Source organism: Urocitellus parryii, chromosome 11, assembly GCF_045843805.1.
Source record: "Urocitellus parryii isolate mUroPar1 chromosome 11, mUroPar1.hap1, whole genome shotgun sequence".
NCBI classification, from domain to species: Eukaryota; Metazoa; Chordata; class Mammalia; order Rodentia; family Sciuridae; genus Urocitellus; species Urocitellus parryii.
Window position 1 is genome coordinate 51,827,986 of NC_135541.1, and position 20,238 is coordinate 51,848,223.

At 33.3% G+C, this 20,238-nt stretch overlaps 1 protein-coding gene and 1 long non-coding RNA gene across 3 annotated transcripts in view; one reads left to right on the plus strand and one right to left on the minus strand.

Moving 5' to 3' along the window:
- The first annotated feature begins 2,546 nt into the window (after positions 1–2,546).
- LOC113197730 (uncharacterized) lies at positions 2,547–11,045 on the plus strand. Its single transcript, XR_003302741.2, has 3 exons — positions 2,547–2,816; positions 9,715–9,824; positions 10,957–11,045. It is a non-coding gene; the product is annotated as an uncharacterized LOC113197730 (long non-coding RNA).
- A 2,049-nt stretch (positions 11,046–13,094) lies between these two features.
- Positions 13,095–20,238, minus strand: part of Lrrc40 (leucine rich repeat containing 40) — a 60,882-nt gene continuing 53,738 nt past the window's right edge. For both annotated transcript variants that reach the window (XM_026410231.2, XM_026410238.2), the window contains exons 12-15: positions 19,538–19,648; positions 17,439–17,516; positions 15,226–15,411; positions 13,095–13,205 (exon numbers count right to left, since the gene is read on the minus strand). In XM_026410231.2, coding sequence (XP_026266016.2) covers positions 13,100–13,205; positions 15,226–15,411; positions 17,439–17,516; positions 19,538–19,648 — 481 coding nt within the window. In that variant the 3' untranslated portion in view covers positions 13,095–13,099. The remainder of the gene's footprint in view (positions 13,206–15,225; positions 15,412–17,438; positions 17,517–19,537; positions 19,649–20,238) is intronic.

The following is a 20,238-nucleotide window of genomic DNA, read 5'->3' on the forward strand; positions in this document are numbered from 1 at the left end:
CCCAATTTTTATAAGGATCATAATTTGGCCTGTTGATCACAAAGGAGAATGAGAACATGTTTAAGTTGTCATGAACAGTGGCTTTGTTAGATTTTTTCCTTCACAGGACAAAAAGTGGAATTCAGCCCCTTAAAAGAAAAATTGTGTCTTAGTACGATGAGCCCCAAGTTGGTGAGTTCCTAACTCCTAACCATGGTCACTTTATTGCTCATGAAAACCTGATTTCCTTGCAAACAAAACATTGCTGTCTTAGCTTCTTTCAAAAATATGTCCCATGTTTTTCTCTTTGTGCTTCATAGTAAATTGATTCCAGAACTGAGTATTCCCATACATCAAATCTTTGTTGTCTATTATTTTGCTTATAGAACTAATACTAATTACTGTCATCCTGCCTCTGCTTTTCAAGTGCCTTTTTATAAGGAGAACTTGCTAGCTCTCTGTTTTGGCTAATTATCTTCTTTTCATGAAATTTTTGGATTTAGAAAGATCTAGAGGTCATGAGTCTCTCTTAGAGGAAACTTCCATCATTGTCTTCTTTGACAGTCTGCTGCCTCAGACTATCCAAGGTCTTACTGTTTGGTCTGATAGGCCAGCGTCAGTATATTTGCATGAGAAAGGAATGCCAAGTCTGCTTGAACAAAAATGATATGAAAAATGAAATGGAAAAATGAAATATTAATTGAAAGAATGATGCTATCTTAGGATAGTAAAGGGGAAAGAGTAGTGGAGAAGAGTAAGAGTACTTTAGTATTTTAAGTAAAAGAATTTTTGAATAGTAACTAAGAGTAAGAGCAGATGAGGACTGGGTAGGGGAAATTAAATTATTACAGGAACAAGAATGAGCAAAGGAAAAGAGAGATAGAAGATTGGTAAAGAAGAATAAAAGAAACAGAATGAAAGAAATCAGATTCCAGCATCTCCTTTGGTCTCTTGACATTGGTAGCCCTACTTCATACATCCCTGGATTCCCTTCCTCTCTCTCACCCTCTCCTTTCTTCTGGCTGAAAGAGTGATGCTTCAGCTCTTCCAGGTGTCAATTCAACACACAAAAATAATCCATCTATTATAAATATATTTAGTTTAATTGTATGCATTTCTAGGAGCTGTTTTTGCAATGTATTGGTAACTTTTCTAGTCATGCATCTTCTCAGAACAAGTAAAATCACTACAACTTATTTCATTAAAAGTTGTCAGAGTTGAGCTGGGGATATAGCTCAGTTGGTAGAGTGCCTGCCTCACATGCACAAGGCCCTGGGTTCAATCCCCAGCACCAAAAAAAATGAAAACAAAGTCTAATATCAGACAATATTGATATATGTAAAATTTTGTGGAGAAATGAAATATATTATTGTCTTGTCCTAAGACTGACTGAAAAGGATCTTGAGAGGATCTGACTCCTTTGTCTCCCTCCCTTCAGGAAAGAGTTAATGCTATAAATTCCTCCAGGGGCTACAAAGTCTCTCTGATAAAACTGATAAAGCAACAAATCATGTGTTTCAATCCAATAAAACCCTCAGTTTAAATTACTGAGTTCAAATCTTCATAAACTACACCCACATACTTTTTAAGGAACTTATCTCTGCAGTGAAAAAGATCCACCACTAGATGGCGGCATTATATGTTGATTTTATTACCTGCGCCTTGGCATTTCAACTCCCTTGTAGACGGTTGGACTAATGCAAACACCCCTTTTCATACTCTTTTGAGAGAATTAATTTGGAACTATACTGTAAACATGAGAAAAATAAAAGAGCTTTGAGTTTATTTTAAGTGGTTTCAGTGATATTTGACTAAATCGCTATAGTGGCATCAAACACCCAGGACATCAGCTCTGTTCTCTCTCTAAGCTTTAGATGAGTGTGTGTTTTAAGGTTTCATGTTTCTTAATAGTTCAATTTAATTATCACATTCATCAATTTAATAGGTCTCGAACTTGCTTTTGCTTCTCCAAGTCTTTGTGTTGATTGCCCATTATTTAATCCACACTTCCTACAGGTATGCTAAGTCCAAATATGTGGGAATATATTTGCTATAAATTGCTTAAAATTTAAATGAGCCCTACAAAAACTAAACATCAAGAACTAAGCTTGCCTAGAATAACCTTTATATAATTCTAAAACTAATCCATCTGAATATGTGTGTATCTGTTTAGCTTTATTTTCAGCAGGCATCTGGTGGTAACGAGGCATCTGCTATAAACTGATAATTTTTCATTGTATCTATCTGCACAAGGAATGAGAATAATATTATAATCAGATTTTAAAATTATGAACTGAATAAGCAATGTATTTCAAAAAGTATCTCAAGGCGAAAACCAGATTCCAGGGATAGCTTACAGTATCCCCAAGCCTCTCTTCTTTTGGCTACACTGACTGGATGTCAAAGGCACAGAGCCTTGGCAGCCTGGGTGACACATATCCTCAGGCTATTTTGGTTCTTAGGTATTTGGAATTTCAGGGCCTCTGATGGCTGGATCATTGTTAAAGAAGCTAAATGCTTCTGTTTACTTCTTCTAAGCTAATTATATCTTCACTCTTCCAGTTCACTAGCACCCGTGGCTGGGCTTCTCCTCTGCTAATCCCATCAAAACCCTACTTATTTGTGCATATATAGTATTTTTCTGCCAACCACTTAATATTTTTTTTTCTTCCAACCGAAAACAAAAGCAGAAGGAATACAAGATGTTCCTCCCTGAAGTTTTATGTAAAATTCAATACCTGGGCATTTTCCTCCAAAGGAAATTGTTTCTTCTAGCCACATGATCACCAGCTCAGCTACTAGGCTCTTTCTTAGCAAATTGGACTCAACTTTCTCAGGTGAGTGGTGTTTATAACTTTGTTACCTTGAACCAGCCACCTTGGGATATGCTTCCTCTCTTTTCAGAATCTCCTGAACAAATTTAACTTATACACAATATTGCTGCAGATCTTAGAGCAATTATAGCAGGTGTCTGTCACGGGTCTGTTCTTTTGAACACAGCATTTGGCATTTTTTATTTGTCTTATTTTCTATTTCGTTGTCAGGCTTCCATAAGCTTTTGATAGATTTAGTCAGAGAACTAAATATGAGAATGAAAATTAGGAAGAATTTTACTGAGAATGATGAGAAAACTCCTTGTAAGTTTCTAGGTACTCCAATAGTTCTTTGTGCTTTTTCTGCTGGTATTATACTACCTATATATTTTTGGTATCAGATATTACCTACAGTATTTTTTCTCCTTGGTCATATATGGTTAATTTTTTGTGCCTGGGAGCAGTGCTTCCTACCCAATGGCTAGCATAGTTCCCTCTTGTGCTGATAACGATCCCCTTGGAGCCTGAGAGCTTATGACTTATTGCTTTCACTTTCCTACACATCTGTGCCCCATAATGCTGCACAAACATTGTCATTTTCTCTCTGTTCCATGATGTGAAGAGGTCGGAAGCTTTGCTTTTAGGCAGAACAAACAGGAACATCGCTGAGGTTGGGTTAGGTAGGGCCTTCAGCAGCTGTGGTGAAGCTATCAAATGCATTAAACCCTTTAAAACCTTTCCTGTCCCAAGGTGCTGACTGTCCAGTTGTGTCACTTCCCTTAGGGATAAGTGAATGATCGCCATAAGCAAGACTTAACTTTATTGGTGTTCAATAAGCCAGAATTCCCTAAAAGAAAGATGTTAGGTTGTGGGCAAGTCTCATTCTCCAAACTGGATTTCTCCTGTGTTATCATTATGTAAACTGTTTCTAACTTGTAACACATTTCTTTACTGGCTGTTCTTTTGTTTATTTCAAACCAGCTATCTCTGATAGCAAATTTGGAACATAATTCTTCAGCCAAACTTTTGGGATCATTTGCCTTGGCAATATTTTTGGACTTGATAGGATTTCAAGGTCTTCTTATGATCAAGGCATATTTCTCTAGGAGGCCAGCACTCTGGTATATTGTTTATAAACCCACAGACACAGCTAATGACATTGCAGATCTATGTGGTCATTTCCCAGAGGAGTTCAAACTTGAGAAAATCTCTCTCTCCTCCCCCTGCTTCTCTTTGTACACACACACACACAAACACACACCTCTCTCTCTCTCTCTCAATATCATATCTCTCCCCTTTTCTAATTTCTGCATATTTCCTAAAAATCATAGTTGCTATCTATGTAACCTAGGGCTCTAGATCATAATAAACTACTCAAAGGTAAGGGACTATTTCTTTTTTCCCTTTTTTACTTTCCATGAATATTCCCAGCATGCTCACCTACATCTTATATTATTTGTGTTTTGAAAATCCCCCAGACCTGCTGGTGTGAACAGATGTAGCTTAGGGAGGTGGCATTTCTGGGGATTGAACCCAGGGCCTTGGGCATGCTTAGCACGCAAGTGCTCTGCCACTGAGCACCCACAGGTCCTAGAGAGGTGTTTAAATGGTTCTCAGCTAAGGCAGACTCTGGACCATCTTAGATTTGTCTTTAGTATTTATTCTCCTTAAAAAAAATCAGTGATTTTAAAAGCATATATTTTTCTTGCTGTCCAGTTTAATCAACAAATGTTAATTAGAAAAGGATTATGTTCAAAGTCAACTATGAGAACAATGAACCATAAATACCAACAAACCATTATCTCTTCTTCAAGATACACAGTCTAGTAGTAAGCCAGACATATGAAAAGTCTAATAAATATAAGAACAAAATAGGGAGCACAGAACAATGTATTGTCATTTTCTCTCACAGTCTAATAAAATGGCAAATGTTTCTGTTTGGCTTTACTGTGGATAAGAAACATTTTTCTGTTCCCTTAGGAAGACAGGCTCTGTCTATGTGTACACACACACACACACACACACACAGTTTTTTCCCTCAAACAGGACAAGTCTCAGATGACAGTGGAGACATAAAGAACTGCAGTCTCATCTGGAATAAATCCTACAGGGGAGGAGTAGTCATAGACCAGCAAAGCTTTAGCTTTCCACTTGCCTTTGACTTTGTCCTTCCAGTGGGATGCCCTGTAGGGGTCAAAGTCAGAGGAATCACGGGCAGCTCCTCTTCCCTGGAGTAAGGACGCTGAAGACCCAGCATGTAACTCAAGGTTTGATAACAAAGTCTAATGTTCAGATGGCAGGGATTAATTTGAGAAAAGGAAAGAATAGAAGTATAGAAGTTAACCTTTGGTGTCTCTTGATATCTTTGCTTTAAAAGAATCATTTGTGTGTTAAACACCAAATTAAAATTGTATGGACTTTTTATAGACTTGCATATCGTAAACACTTATTATGTACCTAAATATTAAAAAAAATGACACTTCTTACTGTTAGCAAACACATGAGGTGGAGACTTTGTATTAAAGTACAGAATGGGAACTATAGAAACTTGAACAACACCTAAGATAAAATTTTCTAGTGAATAAAGTACAGAGCACCTGGAACAAGGTAGACACAGATCACGTCTGATGCATGCCACTTAGGTGAATGGCTGAAATGGCCACATGGCCCACTACACCAGATCTTCTCGGTAACTCTGTGTATGTGATATAGCAGAGAATCACTTCAATGACCTCAGAGAAAAAGCATAATTCAAATTGTTTTAAAAATTGAAGCAGCAGAATTTTAATTCTTAGTAACTTATAGGGTTTGTAGAATGAATAGATGTGCTAAAATTATTAAATACTCTCCCTGGAGAAGCTCAAGTTTGTCCAAGGTATTATCTGTTAGTGAGAGGATCAGTGGACAGCCACAACAAAAACTGCTCAGTCTTTAATTCAGTCCTGACCGGCTAGGCTTCCTCCAGGTATCAGCTGGCTGATTTTAGACCATAGGGAGCTGGGCAGTGTTGCATCCAGCAACTAGGGAGGCTAAGGCAGGAGGATCACAAGTTTAAGGCCAGCCTGAGCAACGTAATAAGGCCCTAAGCAATCTAGCGAGACCCTGTCTTGAAGTAACAAAAGGATTGGGGGTCAGCTCAGTGGTAGAACACCTCGGGTTCAATCCCCTGTACTACAAAAACAAAGAGACCATATAGATATGAAAAGCAGAAATCTCTCTATCCTATCACAAATTCAACAGAATAGCCACTTATGAAGACCCCCTTGTGTTTCACTATCCTATCTCAGGAAGAAATCTGTTTACCTGTCCTTTATAAAAAAACAAGGCTTCATGTAGCAATCAAGATTAGAGTCTTGCATCAGGTTATTTCTACCTGCAAAAAAAAGAAAAGAAAACACAAGTTTGGAAGTCTCCAATCCTGAAAATTATTGGAATATTGATATAAGAAATTTGCTTAGCATAAGCAAGACCACTATACTATACCATCTGTTTAGAGTCCTACACATATTATCAAGTTTGCCTCCAAACTATAAGTGTTAGAAAATTCAGACACTTTATTGGATTTCAGAATTCTGTTAAGTACTCTTGGAAGGAAAGAAACTAATGGGCTTTTGACATTTCAAGAAGTCACTGTTGAGATTATTAAAGGCTTCAGTAAGGAACTCTAACAAATAGATCAGGAAGTCATTAGTAAGAAAACATTTCTAGTGAAATCTGTGCCCAGTGTATTTCTTGCAGAAAAGCCTACTTTACTCAAACCATTTGCCATTAGATGTACCCTAAAGATAATTACCCAATACTGGTTTGTCTCCTGCTTCCTGGACTCCTGAGCACCGTAGTAAGGCCCTAAGCAATGTAGCCCTATCCATTGTCCAGGTGAGTGTTATGTTTCTAGTTTTTTTTTTTATTTTTCCTTCATGTTTGAGGGAAGAGGAAGACTTCAGGTAAAGGGTGTCACTAATACTAGCTTTCCAGGAAGGGCCAAGTCATCGACAGTGTGACCTTTCCTCGTCTCCTCAGAAAAACTACATTTCAGTGTAGGCTATGTCTAAAGCAATAGGAATAAGGCATTAAATAAAGAATTTTAGCAGATAGCCTTTTGGAAGTTTGGTGGACAGGAAGGGTGCAGTCTCCTTGGAGCCTCAGCAAATACAACATGCAAGTAGTTTTCGGATAAGGCTAAAACTCTAAATCCCTGTAAAGATTTTCCTGGACAGTCTGGTTTGATCAGTTTACTATGAGGTCCAGAATGACAAAGAGGGAACAAAGGGAGGACTCCTATCAAGTGAAATAATCATTCCTTAAAAAGAAATTAAGTTCTTGGTTACTTATAACAGTTGCCTTGTTGGGGAGGGGAGCTATATATATATTTGTAAATTATATATTTTTGTTGTTGTTCTTTGTTTCTGAGTACTTGGAATTATGCTTCAGCAATAAAATATTAGGTGTGCAATAATCTTGTCAGCTAGTATGTGCTAGGTTTAGAGTTGTTACAGAAGGCTGCTTTTGTTTATCAAGTCTTCCCAAAGGACACATATGATCATACACTTAATTTAACATTTGGGCTTAAGAGCTTAACCTTATCAGGGATGGAACTGGATTTTACAAAGTTCCCTTTATAGGCAACATGAATATTCCTTTCTCCCGGCATTCCGTACATCTGCCTCCTAGGAACAGCAACCAGCCAAGTCATTTTGTCCATTTTTGTTGAACTGGATACATGAGGAACACCCTGTTTCTTTAAATCCCAAATGCTCAATTGTAGAAACCAACTCCCTATCAATTTTTTCCACATTTAATCCTTCATGTCCCATCATATATTCATTTTCCTGCATTGGTTCCCATGGCAACAAGTCTGTTGGCAAAGAAAGTGTGACTCTGCTTTTAGCCTTCTGCACAATGCAAAATCCTTCTCAGGCAACTGTAGGTAATCAGGCAGGAGACTACAGTTCCCTTGCTAATGCCAAAAATCTCCTCCCCTCCTGTGTGCATTTCCCATCCTATCCCTAAACCAGGCTCACTGGCACAGAAGAAAGGATAGCATACACAAGCATTGCCCAGAATTCCTTCAACTACTGATACAAGTATTCAGATCTCCCATTGAACCACAGCTGCGAGGATTTAACCTTTTTATTCAGATGGCTTTCTTCTCCGAAAGTGTCAGTGATTAATGCATAATTAATGACAAACCACTGGGGTCAACATGGAAAAGCAAGTTTCACTCATTTTTCTATAAGAATATCCTCAATATGCATCTGACATATAGCCCAGGGAATAAGTTATATCCTGAACTGAGCCTTGAATCAGTATCAAATGACAGGACAGTGGGGACATTTAAGTATTTTCTCCTAGGATTAGTTAAATGGCACCAGATGGGAGATCAAGAAATTATTCCAGAGTCTTGAGCTACTGGAGAGAGAAATAACAAAGATGTAGGTAAGGAAAGAGGACACTGTAACTGGTGGCTTCATGTGAGCAAGGGAGCTTCAGTTGGGATAATTCAGTGTTCAAGTATGAAAAAGGTAAGAAACTTAAGGAAATGGAGGATGGAGATAGAGAAGAGAATGGGAGCCTGAAAAGAAGAATAACTTCATTCAGACTTTGGCTCAACTCCATCTATAAAATATTTTTGCTAGTAATGTTTCTCTTAATAGATTATGTTTTAAACTTTAGAATTCCATCATTGCTTGGCACTAGTAACCCCAAACTCCTATGTCCTCAACATTTAGAAAAAAACAGGAAGTTTGTCAGAAATTGAATAAGATTTATTTAAATGTGTGTATAGATTTTTTTTCCCCTAAAGTTGATGAATTCAGGGGAATGAAAATATATGTTAGAAATAAAAAAATGTAGTTATCTCAGTTATAGTTATGGAAATTAGCAATGTAAATGATCCCCTTTTGCCGAGTCTTATAAAATGCGATACTTAAGCACAGTGAGTTTTAAAGTTAGCTGCATATATTGTACAAAGCTATTTTTGGCTCTTTATAGGTTATTTTCCTACATTAAGAAAAGTTTTCTTATAATAAAAACTTGTTGTGACTCAGGTTTTGTGTCTATGTATAGACACGTATACATAGGAGGGTTTTTCTTTGCTCATTTGTTTTGCACAGCTGAAGTAATGAGGTTAAATAATGCCTAAGTATGCAGGTCAGTTGACCTTTAAGAGAGCTGGATTAAGGAAAGCATTTGACAAATGGACAAAAAAAATCACATTGTATTTCCTGTATCTCTCTATCCCTCTTGCACTGTCCTGCTCTCTACTGAAGAATCTCTCATTTAGTCAGGAAATCCAAGATGAAACTCTCAGGCAGAAAGAATATAAAGCAGTTCCCATACTTGCTAGAAAAGTTAATTTATTTTCAGAATGTACTATTGAAATAAGTTATTTTCAATACTGGTCTTTCTACCCAAGAGGACTCTTACTGGTCTTGAATGTGGGAAAGGCATCTGATTCAGGTCAGAAACAATGTTTTATGTTGTTTTGCTCTTAAGAATTTAGTTTTAGCTTTGATGACACCTAGTGTCAATGGAATGCAATAAATCTTTAATACTTCTGCTCGATGATGATTAGGCATTTCTCTTTAACAGTTTTCCTCCTGTAAAATGCAAAGCCTTATTATTTTGTTTGGAATGAAGAGAAAGATAATTGAGAGATCAACCACATATATTTTGATTGAGGAACCAATCAAGTTTCTCTTTGTACACATTGTATAGAAGGGACTAAAGGAAGCTTAGGGATGGTAACATTGTCTACATGAGGAGGAGGAATTTTTTCCCAAGTTTAATATGGAAAATCAGAGGTAAATCTACAGAATTCTGCTCAAAGACTATCACAAATGACCTTGTAAAAGTTTACTGCAAGATTACTGTAGATTATTGCATATATAGTGTTATTTTTTCCATTTTACCACCACCCAAGGGCACCCCTCACCGAACTGGATATATGTAAATCATAATATGAACCATGGTCTCATTCTATTCAGAGAAGAAATATTAAATTAACAGAAGTGATTCTAAAGGATAACAGTGGTAAGTTTTCAAATGATTTGTTAATAAGTAAAAAAGGTACTCTATATATTGTTTTGAGGTTAAGTATAAAATTTTCTTTATTTTTTGAACTATAATTAATTACTTTTGACCTCTGTTATTTTGGGGCATAATGCTTTTATTATTCTATAAAGTTCTAATTTCACTTATATAAATTAATATTTTCATATGTGCCAAATACAAACACAAATTTTTCATTTGAGGTCATATTAATCAGCTAGTGAAATATTTCACTCTCTTGTAAGTTTAAGAAAAATTCCTAGGCAGTGATGCAACTTTGAGTCATTATTTTAGTAAAATGAAGACAGTCTCTAGAGTCATATTCTTTTATAATATCTGACTTCACTACCATATGTGCAGCACAACAGTGACATCTTAAGGCCAAGTAACCAGAGTTCCTTTAGTCAGAGAAAGAACTTGAATTGGGATCTGATTTCAAAGAAATTCCATTATGTTAACAAGTAGTTTTCAAGTTTACAATATGCAATTAGTAGATAAAGTGCTTCTTTACTTATGACTTCTTTTGCAGTCTTTGTGAACATTTTAATGTGCATTAGTAAACGCTGACATTTTACATAGACATACTGTATATTAATGCATGCATTTCACTGCATCATTTACTGATACTCCCCTTGTAAAGCTTTTATGGAAGAACCAACAGGCCACAGCAGTATAGCAAAAGAGGCTTAATCTTTATAAATTGGGGCCTTTTCTGTCTCTTTGCTAGCCTAGGTGGCTGTATACAAATTCGGGTGGGAGGGGGCAGGAAACACCTCTTAACATTTAAGATTTTCTACTTGGGTATATGCTAGTCAACTCCAAACAAATTGCTTACTTTAATAAAGAAAGTTTTAACATTTTATAAAAAAAAATCAAATCATGACATGTTTAATTGAAATGGCTGTATTGTAATTAATATTTTGAGATAATTGTGATTTTGAGCTTAAAATTATATATAAAAATTGTCATTTTTGTATGTGTTAAAAGGACTATTGTATCATGATTAACAGTACTTTTTAGTTGGACAACATTGATGTAAATAAAACTGAATGAGAACATATTTACTACTTTATTAACATAGATTGTGAATGTACTTAATGGTTTTTTTTTGCAGTATGAGACCATAACAACCTTGAAAACCGCTTCATTTTCTGTGCAAAGAAGTCTTATGAATCTATATTTTAAATTTACTGAATCAGTGAAATGACTTTGTAGGTTAATTTGCAAATGCAAGCTGTAGTCTCCAGTTTTATTTTATGTATTGACACTAATTGGTAAAGGTGTACAATGTGATTAGAATGCATTTTGAAGATGCTTTCTGTACAGATATAAAATACAGGGACTAAAATAATGCTGTGCAGTGTATAGCAGAGCCATTTTTCGGCTTTGGTGTACTCAACTTTTTCAGTATTTAAAAAAAGTGTTTTGAATAACATAAAAGTCTCTTTATTGTATAAATAATAAAATGTCACCTTATTGTAAAGTGTCTTTTGTTTACTATCAAAGCAGACTTCTTAGCAACAGAGTTGTGACATGAAAAGGGCATGTTTTAAAAGAAACAAAAACAAACACTGTAATCAATATTTGAAAAATGTAATTTTTATTATGAACATGTATTTATCTTTATTAGCAATGATTTTTCATTATGTAAGCATGCCTCAATCATCTAAAAGTTACCTATCTACATATCTATAGATAAACATGCTATTGAATTGGATACTTAATAGAATTATATGGTGTCACAATGACTGATCAACTTAATTCTGATAATTTTGGTGTAAACAAAATTGTTTATATTTAATTTTTATTAAATTGAGTTTATCTATATCAAATTCCCTTTTAGAAAATGACTGTATGACTGTAAATTTAATCTTATCAAGACAAAGTAAATTTTAAAATTAAACTGCTGAAAATAAAAAGATGCACAAGTCAGATTAAAACATACCCAAGTATATTAAGTATTCAAATACCTGCTGAATAAGTGTTTAAAACAAAGTTCATTTTAAGATTCATTCCTTTTTTCTTCCTTCCTGCCCGTCTTTCTTTTTGTGTATGTCTGGTACTGTGGCTTGATCCCAGGACCTCACACATGCTAGACAAGCACTGAGCTACATCCTCAGAGCCCTTTATTACATTTTGGAGACAGGGTCTCACTATGTTGCTGAGGCTGGCCTTGAACTGGTGATCCTCTTGTCTCAGACTCCTGCATAGCTGAGATTACAGGCATGTGCTACTATATCACATTAGCTTTAAGATTTCTATATGGTATATGTTGTTTTCTGTTGCTGCTACCAATAGAATTAATAAGGTCTTCATTTTTTTACCCCCTTAATGGACAAAAGGTGATTAAATGCTTACACTCCCCAGGGGGAAAATATACAGATCCAATCTTTAATTCTCCTAAATCTAAAAGCTAGATTATCATATGAAAACAATACTAAGGCATCACTTTTTTAAAAATGCCAAATTTTAAAGTCAAAATTGTGAAAGCAGTTATAATACACTTTCATTATTTTGTCCAATAATCATATCTTGAGTGTTATTTTTGAGAAATTAGCAAATCTGATAAAATGATTTCATAAAATAGGAGGAAAAGACTTATTCAATCATTAGAAAAGAAACATCCCAACTAGTTTAAAGCCAAAATAAGACAGTAAATGTTAATTTAAAATTTATACTGAGACCAACCATATCACAAAAGTCCTATCACAGGTAATGAAGTCTTTTTTTTTTTTTAACTCACAAAAAAGTATTAAATAAATTTCATTTTGGTTTTACATCTAATAAAAAAGTAGAAATTAAATACTCATATTCAAGTCAACTGGTTATATTGTATGGATTACAAAAAGAAATGAGAAAAAAGAAACCCAATTCTACAAAAATGCTTTGTTATTATAAAAATATTAAATCATCTTACATAAAAATTCACTTTCAAAGAAAGTGCTTACAAATTTTAAGGGAATGAATGTGGGATAAATGTAGGATAAATCCTGTGGAAAACATTCAGACAAAATGTATGAACACTCCATAAGTGTATGTGGTTAATATCGTTATAAATGTACACAACACTTTAGAAAAAATGTTGAATAGTTATCAATGGAAAATATTTATTGGCAGTGATAATAGCCCAGGCCAATTATACCAATGGCTAGGTGGTAACTGAGAAACTGGAAGATCAGTTATAGCAATCACCTTTAGGATGATACTAAAACAAAATGTAATATTCTTCTAAGATTTAACATGATGACTGGGATCATTTAAGTAGGAATCCGGTCCCTCAAATACTCCAATATAGCAGCTGTTCCTTTCATTAATATAGCGGCTCGAGGAACACGGAATGGATTTCCATCTAGTAGTAAAGTTCTAAAAAAAGAGAGAGATTGAGAATTTCAACATTTTCTATTATTGAGATGTTTTAATGGAAATAAATTTTTATTTGCAATTCTATAAATAAAATGTGTATTTTTCATATTTGTCCCTTTTCAAAACTGAACATTTAAATAGTTGGAATTACAACTAAAATAATAACCTAAACAATACAAGTTGAACAACTATTATGTAAAAGATAATATACATTCCTTGTATATAAGATCAATATTTTTAGGATATGAACATTCATTTAACAGATAAGGAAACACAAATTTACAGAGGCAAGAGAGACTTGAGACTGAATTAGATTTAGACAAGTATTAGAATGAGCAAACTGTCAAGTACCCTTGCCAAGGACTATAATGTAATCAATGTATTATGTCCTCCTCGCCCTGTAAAACATTAACATATATCTGACCTCTCCCACCCTTGAGCAGGCATACATTTATGTGTGGAAATAAGGCTCAATATAGATTTAAGGGCTTGTTCTTCCGTTTCTTTACATAATTGATAAAATATCCTCAATTAGAAGAGACGTAATTTGTAATATCTTTAGAATTCATGTTAAATAAAAGTCAAGACAGTTTATCTAAATTATATCTCAAAATATTTATGTTTTTTAAAAGATATATTTGAATTTATAGAAAAAGGAGTTGATTATAGTTGAACCTCATTACTCACAGATTTCATATTTGCAAATCTGCCTACTCATTAAAATTTGTTTTTAACCCCCAAATCAATATGTCTGACACTTCCAAGATTATTCATGGAGCAGGAGAAAATTTGAGTCACCAGACTGGTATGACCCCATTGAAGTCATACAAGGTGAAGTTCTGCCTTCTTGTTTCAGCTCTTATACTGTAAACAAATGTCATTTATGTGGTCCATTTGGTGCCACATTTTTCAAATTTTTGTACTTTTTGTTGGTGATTCCACTGTTAAAAATGGCTCCCAAGTATAGTGCTGAAGTGCTATCTGATTTTCTTTAAGCACAAATGTGCCTTCGGAGAAAACACAATTGTGGAGTAAGCTATAGTCAGGCATAATTTATAATGAATTCAAAGCTAATGAATCAATAATGACATGTCTTTATACACTGAAACACACACAAACCAAGGTTATGTACTGATGGATGTATGAAAATATTATGACCAGACTTTTGCAAAAGTCTTACACTGTATTTCCCTTAGAAACAATAGTCCAATATTCACTAATTCAGTTCATAGTAACTTTATAGAACACGACTACAGCAAATAATGAGAATCAACTATACTCATCTCCTATAACTTACTACTATGAGGTACCAGAGCAGATGCCAGTACTGCCCCAGTGAAGTGAAATATACCAATTACCATGCAGTTTTTACTAATTAAAATATTTCTAACATTCTGCTTAATTAATTGGCTTTTTATTAACATCTCAAATTCCTTTTATATACACGTAACCAGCGATATGTTCTAAGTTCGGGAACATCTCTTTTCTAAAGAAAGATACATCAGAATAGAGAGTAATTCTGCTTGGAGAATATGGATAGTATTCAAAAGAAATAGATGAGAACTGGCATGGTGGTGCATGCCTGTAATCCCAGCATCTCAGAATTTTGAGGCTGGAGGATCCTGAGTTCAAAGTTAGCCTCTGCAACTTAGCAAGGCTCTAAGCAAATTAGCCAGACCCTGTCTCAAAATAAAATATACAAAGGGATGTGGCAGAGGTTAGTCACCCCAGGTTTAATTTCTGGTACCCTCCCCCCAAAAAAAACTCCCAAAGAAATAGATGATAAAAATACTACTAGATACAAATAGCATGTTTATATATATATAAGAAAACATATATATAAAAACAAGAAAAATATTTGATAAATTTCAAAAACAGAATTGGGATTCTGAGTCTTGTTAATTATTATTTTTAACAGGATATTGTTTGTTACTTCACTTCCTAAAACATTATCTGAACAACAACAAATCACTTCAACAAATAAATTGAATAAATGGAAAAATTCAATAGAATAGTGTACCTTAAGTTCACACAATTACCAAGCTCTGGTGGAATTTGTAGGAGGTCATTATTCTGAAGGTCCAATGTGCTAAGATTTTCCATCATCTTCATTTTCAGAGCATCCAAAGATCCAACCTGATTGTTACTAATCAGAATTGTTTCAAGCGTTGAGATATGATAGAGAACTTCAGGTAGCATTTTGAATCTATCAATAAACATGAACAGAACACCTAAATATACTAGAATCAGAGGCCAAAATCCTTAAAATAGATGATCTTAAGTTTTATACCAGGAAATAATATTTCCATTAGTGTATTTTACAATATATTTGGTTGTGTCCTAAATTAAAACTTTCCATAAAATAAAGAAAATGGACTAACTCTGGAAACCTTGAAATACATATTAATTGGACAGACTATATTGATTGTATAAAATCAAACAAAACTTCAGAATAAATTCTTCTATGTTTTTCTGTTCATTCAGGGGAAAAGGAAATCTTCCTCAGATTTTCTATTTAATATATTCATGCAGGTATTCGTCCTTAGTTCATATTAACTTATTATGAAAAATTTGAGATTTATATTTTGCTTTGACTGAAAGTTCCACAATGAGTACATTACAGATTCTTAAAAAAGATGACAAATTAGCATAGATACTGACATCCTTATCCATGCCAATCCTGAGAATGCCACAAAAACAGAAAGGCTAATAGTTCTCAGAGTAATTACTCACAATTAACAAAATCATGGAGGTCCCCTTTAGGGATACAGGCAGTCCCAGTTTCAGTATGAGGTAAACTGTAACCTGAACTAGCTAAGAAAAGGAAGGGCTGATAGAGAACTTTTTATCTGTGGCTTTTTCATTTTACCATACTGTCCTTCCTTCCTTCCTTCCTTGTTTGGATACAAAAGAAGTGATAGTGATGGGGAAACTCAAGAAAACTCTGAAGTCCCACTGTCACTAAGAGTCAATAACCAAGACTACAATTCAACTGAGAGCTCAAGAGACAGCTCAACAGATACCTGATAGTTCAATCTAGAAATAAAAATTAGGTGAGATCTGAGCTGTGCATATATTTTTAAATAATGACAATAATGGTATACACTATATGTGACAAAACACAAATAGTGAAAGAATAAAAATTAAAATAAGTATATCTTTTAACATTACTATGCATTAGCTTCTTCATCTATACATAAGAAAAATTAATAGTACTAAAATATATAAGTTTGTTCTAAGGAGGAAATAAATATATTTGAAAACCTTAGATTATCTGGGTTACAATAAATATTAGCTTTTAGTAGTTTTATTAAATTTCAGTTAGAATCAATTTTTATCATATTAAACAATATGCCACAGGTGCTAACAGCCCCACTTTTGGAGCAAAACCACCCAGACTCAAATCCCAGCTTTATAACTTACTTTTTTGTACACCTTAAGTAAGTTATTTAACTTTGAATCTTTGCTTTTTAAATACAAATACTAACAGAATCTACAACAGGATTTTTGTACAGAGGGTTAATTCATGTATTTAGCACAGCACCAGCAGATAAACTGTTCCTAATAAATATTAGTTATTTCGAATTATCTGCAGAATCATGATAGTATTTGTAGAAAAAAAATCTGTTTCACTTAGCTTAAAAAGCTCTTACGGGACTAGTTATTGTTCAAATGCCCAACCTTGTCTGTCTGCGCTATACCACTAGCTCCTCAATTTATAGAGCAAGGCATATTGAATTTTTTGAAGTTTCTCAAACATACCATGTTTATATATGTTTGGGCCTACCACATGCTATTTGCTCTAACTAGGATCTTCTCCCCAAGTGCCTGGCAAATGTCTATTTAAGCCTTGGTTTCAATGCTACCTCCTCTACCTTCAGTTAATCTCAGTGGACCTTTTCCTATGCACTATGTTTCCATTATAGCAATTATGATTATTCACCATAAATTATTTATTACAATTATTTATTTGTATATTTGTCTTTCTACTAAGCTACAGGTTTCTACAAATTGTAAAATGGAACAAAAAATCTGCTAGACATCAATTGTGAGAATTCTAAGAAAGCAACACTGCTCTCAATTCTAAATAAACAAAATGAAATAAAACCTGGATATTGAAATAAAGTAAAAATATGGGTTCTTTTTGTTATTTCATTTTTAAATTGTTTTCTCTAGTAAGAAAGATCAATATATTTTCCATAGAATGGCTGTTAGAATTATCTGTTCTCTTACCTATTAAAGGAAAGATTGATCGTTTGTAGTCTAATCAACAATTTCATTTCTTCAGGCAAAGAACTTAAAAAATTGTTCCTAAATTAGAAATCAAAATAGATTAAAATAAAAATTTTTATGAGTTTAATTTATAATTAAAATTTTGAGCAGAAAAGAGTACACATATCAGTTTGTCAGTCCTAATCTGATCTCATTAATGCTGAATTCTGAGAATTCTGAGTCAACTGGTTCAAGCATTTGGTTAGTGTATCCAATCTAAATAACACCAATATGCAACCTAATGATAATGAAAACAACTTTTTAATAATACTCAACAAGATAAACATTGTAACCTAATCTCTTAACTCTATCAAATTGAGTTCAGCAATACTTGTCATGGTCTAGTCATGTTTATAATTCCGCACAAAACAAATATTCTCTCAGTGTTAATATGTATATCTTGTAAACAGACATGACATTTTACTCCAAGAAGAACTGAAACATTACAAGAAAAAAATAAAGCATGTTAAAGAGATTTTATAGGTTTGGAAACCTGGATCTTTCTACTCAAGGTATTAAGTTCATTTCTATTCTAAGTATAAAATTTCAATTTGTACAGTGAATATTTTGATTTTTAGGTGTTATAATGAAACATGGCAATAAACAGAATCTTATTCATTATTGGAAGGATCTGAGAACAATGCTAGAAGATTAACAAGAAGGCAGAGACAGAATAACTACTAATAGAAAACATTTGTTAGAGAATATTTCCCAACTAGGTGCCTATTAAAACCAAGTAATTTTCTCTAACCTACTTCTTTAGGTTTAATAGTCAAGACTTTATATTCCATAAATGTATAATTATGTTAAAATGAACCCCTAATATTATATATAACTAAAAGAAACTAATAAAAAGTCAAGCCAAATGTGTAATAAGAATCTTACAACCTATGTCCTTTTTTTCTTTATATTTTTCTCCAACTATCATCTATATTAAGTTGTGTTGAATAACCCATTGCTGATTACTATCCTTTTCCTAGACAATGTTATAGTTATTGCTATCAGACATGAAAGTCAAATTTGGTCACTTAATTAGAAATTCCAGGTACAGATACAGACAGGCCCATTTATACAAACAGAAGATTGAGCCAAAAATAGACAGATAGCAGCAATGGAGAGATGGATTCATTTCCTCAGCTGCATTATTACTGAACTAAAATATGATTTTTATAGTTTTCCTATTATAATTGCAATCCCCATATAGAAGCAGTTCCACATCTAATTGGAACAGAATGTTAGTACATTTACTTGAATTACATAAGTAAAAATACATCTGTACAAGAACAAAGCCTAAAAAAGATATATAACTTGTTGTTATTTGAAAACTGAGCAAAGTAGGAACAGTTAGTCTTTAAATAAATGATAGCACATCTAGAAATAATATAAAGACATGGAAAAGTTCAAGCAAAAAGATATAGTTTACCAAAAAAAAAAAATATTAGATTCTAAGCAAATAACTAACTATTGAGACATCTAATGGTATCCTTAAAGAACTGTCATACTTTTGATCTCCATCACTTCAAGTTGGACACACTTAAATGTCCTATTACTTCCATAAAGCCTAAAGCAGTTTCTTTTTGTTGTCAAGTATTTTCTTTTTCTTTTTTTTTTAAACTTTATTTATGGTCTTGTGTATTTAACAAACTATTGTGAAACCAAGTAGTTTCCTTAAAGAGAAGCTTTGCAAACTGCTGTGCCAGCAAGGGTTGTGCCAATTTTATGCTATCTACTTGCAGGAAATAAACAATACAAAGGAAATATTTTCCATATTACAAATATTTTGTGTTATTTGTAATTTTGCTTAGGTAGGAATCTAAAGAATGTGCTATTATTTTTAACATTTTAAATAATTTTGTCTTATCACAACTTATAAAGTGCTTACGAATGCTAACTGATTAAAATGTTTCTTTAATACTTAATTTTAGATTTCCATTAAAGTATTGCTAATAAAGACCAGTTTCCATACTTACCTATGAAAACATGACATAAAAGGCAAGTTAGGCAAAACTTAGAGACAAGTTATAATTTTGAAAAAGTCAAACAACAATAGCAATAAATACCTTAGATCTAAAAACGTCAATTTCTGAAGCATACATAACTCCAAGGATATAAAGGAAAGCTTATTAAAACTGAGATTGACATCAGAAACCATTTCCTTCAGTTCTATAATCCTGAAACAAAAATAGTTGTTAAAAAATGTTAGCATTGAATTCACTCTTAGGACTTCAAAACAAAGCAGAACATAACAGAAAAAAATCCTATATTATTTCTAATTATGACTTTCTATATTTTATTTTTTCACAAAAAATTAGTTTAAGTTATGTAGCTAATAAAAATTTAAAAAATTAGATAGCTATTACTATCCTTTGTCTAAGAATTTCTATTTGATCCTAAGTCTATGTTGAAGTTTAATTTTAAAATATACTCACTTCAGTATTTAAAACAAGTGTGGTACAAATGGGAAAAAGCAGGTCTAGGAAATTTTTATACTTATTCTACTAATGACCTGAATCCATGAAATAAATTGTTGAACATATATATTTTATTTTTTGAGGTACTTGGAGTTAAATTCAAGGTCTCATACATGCTGAGTGACTTCTCTACTACTGGGCTATTTTCTCAGTCTACCTCAAAATATTTTAAAAATATCATGATATTAACTTTTTTATAGTATCCATTATTTAAATTGTCATTAATTTAATGACGATTATAAGAAAATGAAATGAATTTGTAGGTTTGGCAAGTGACACCACTAAGCAGC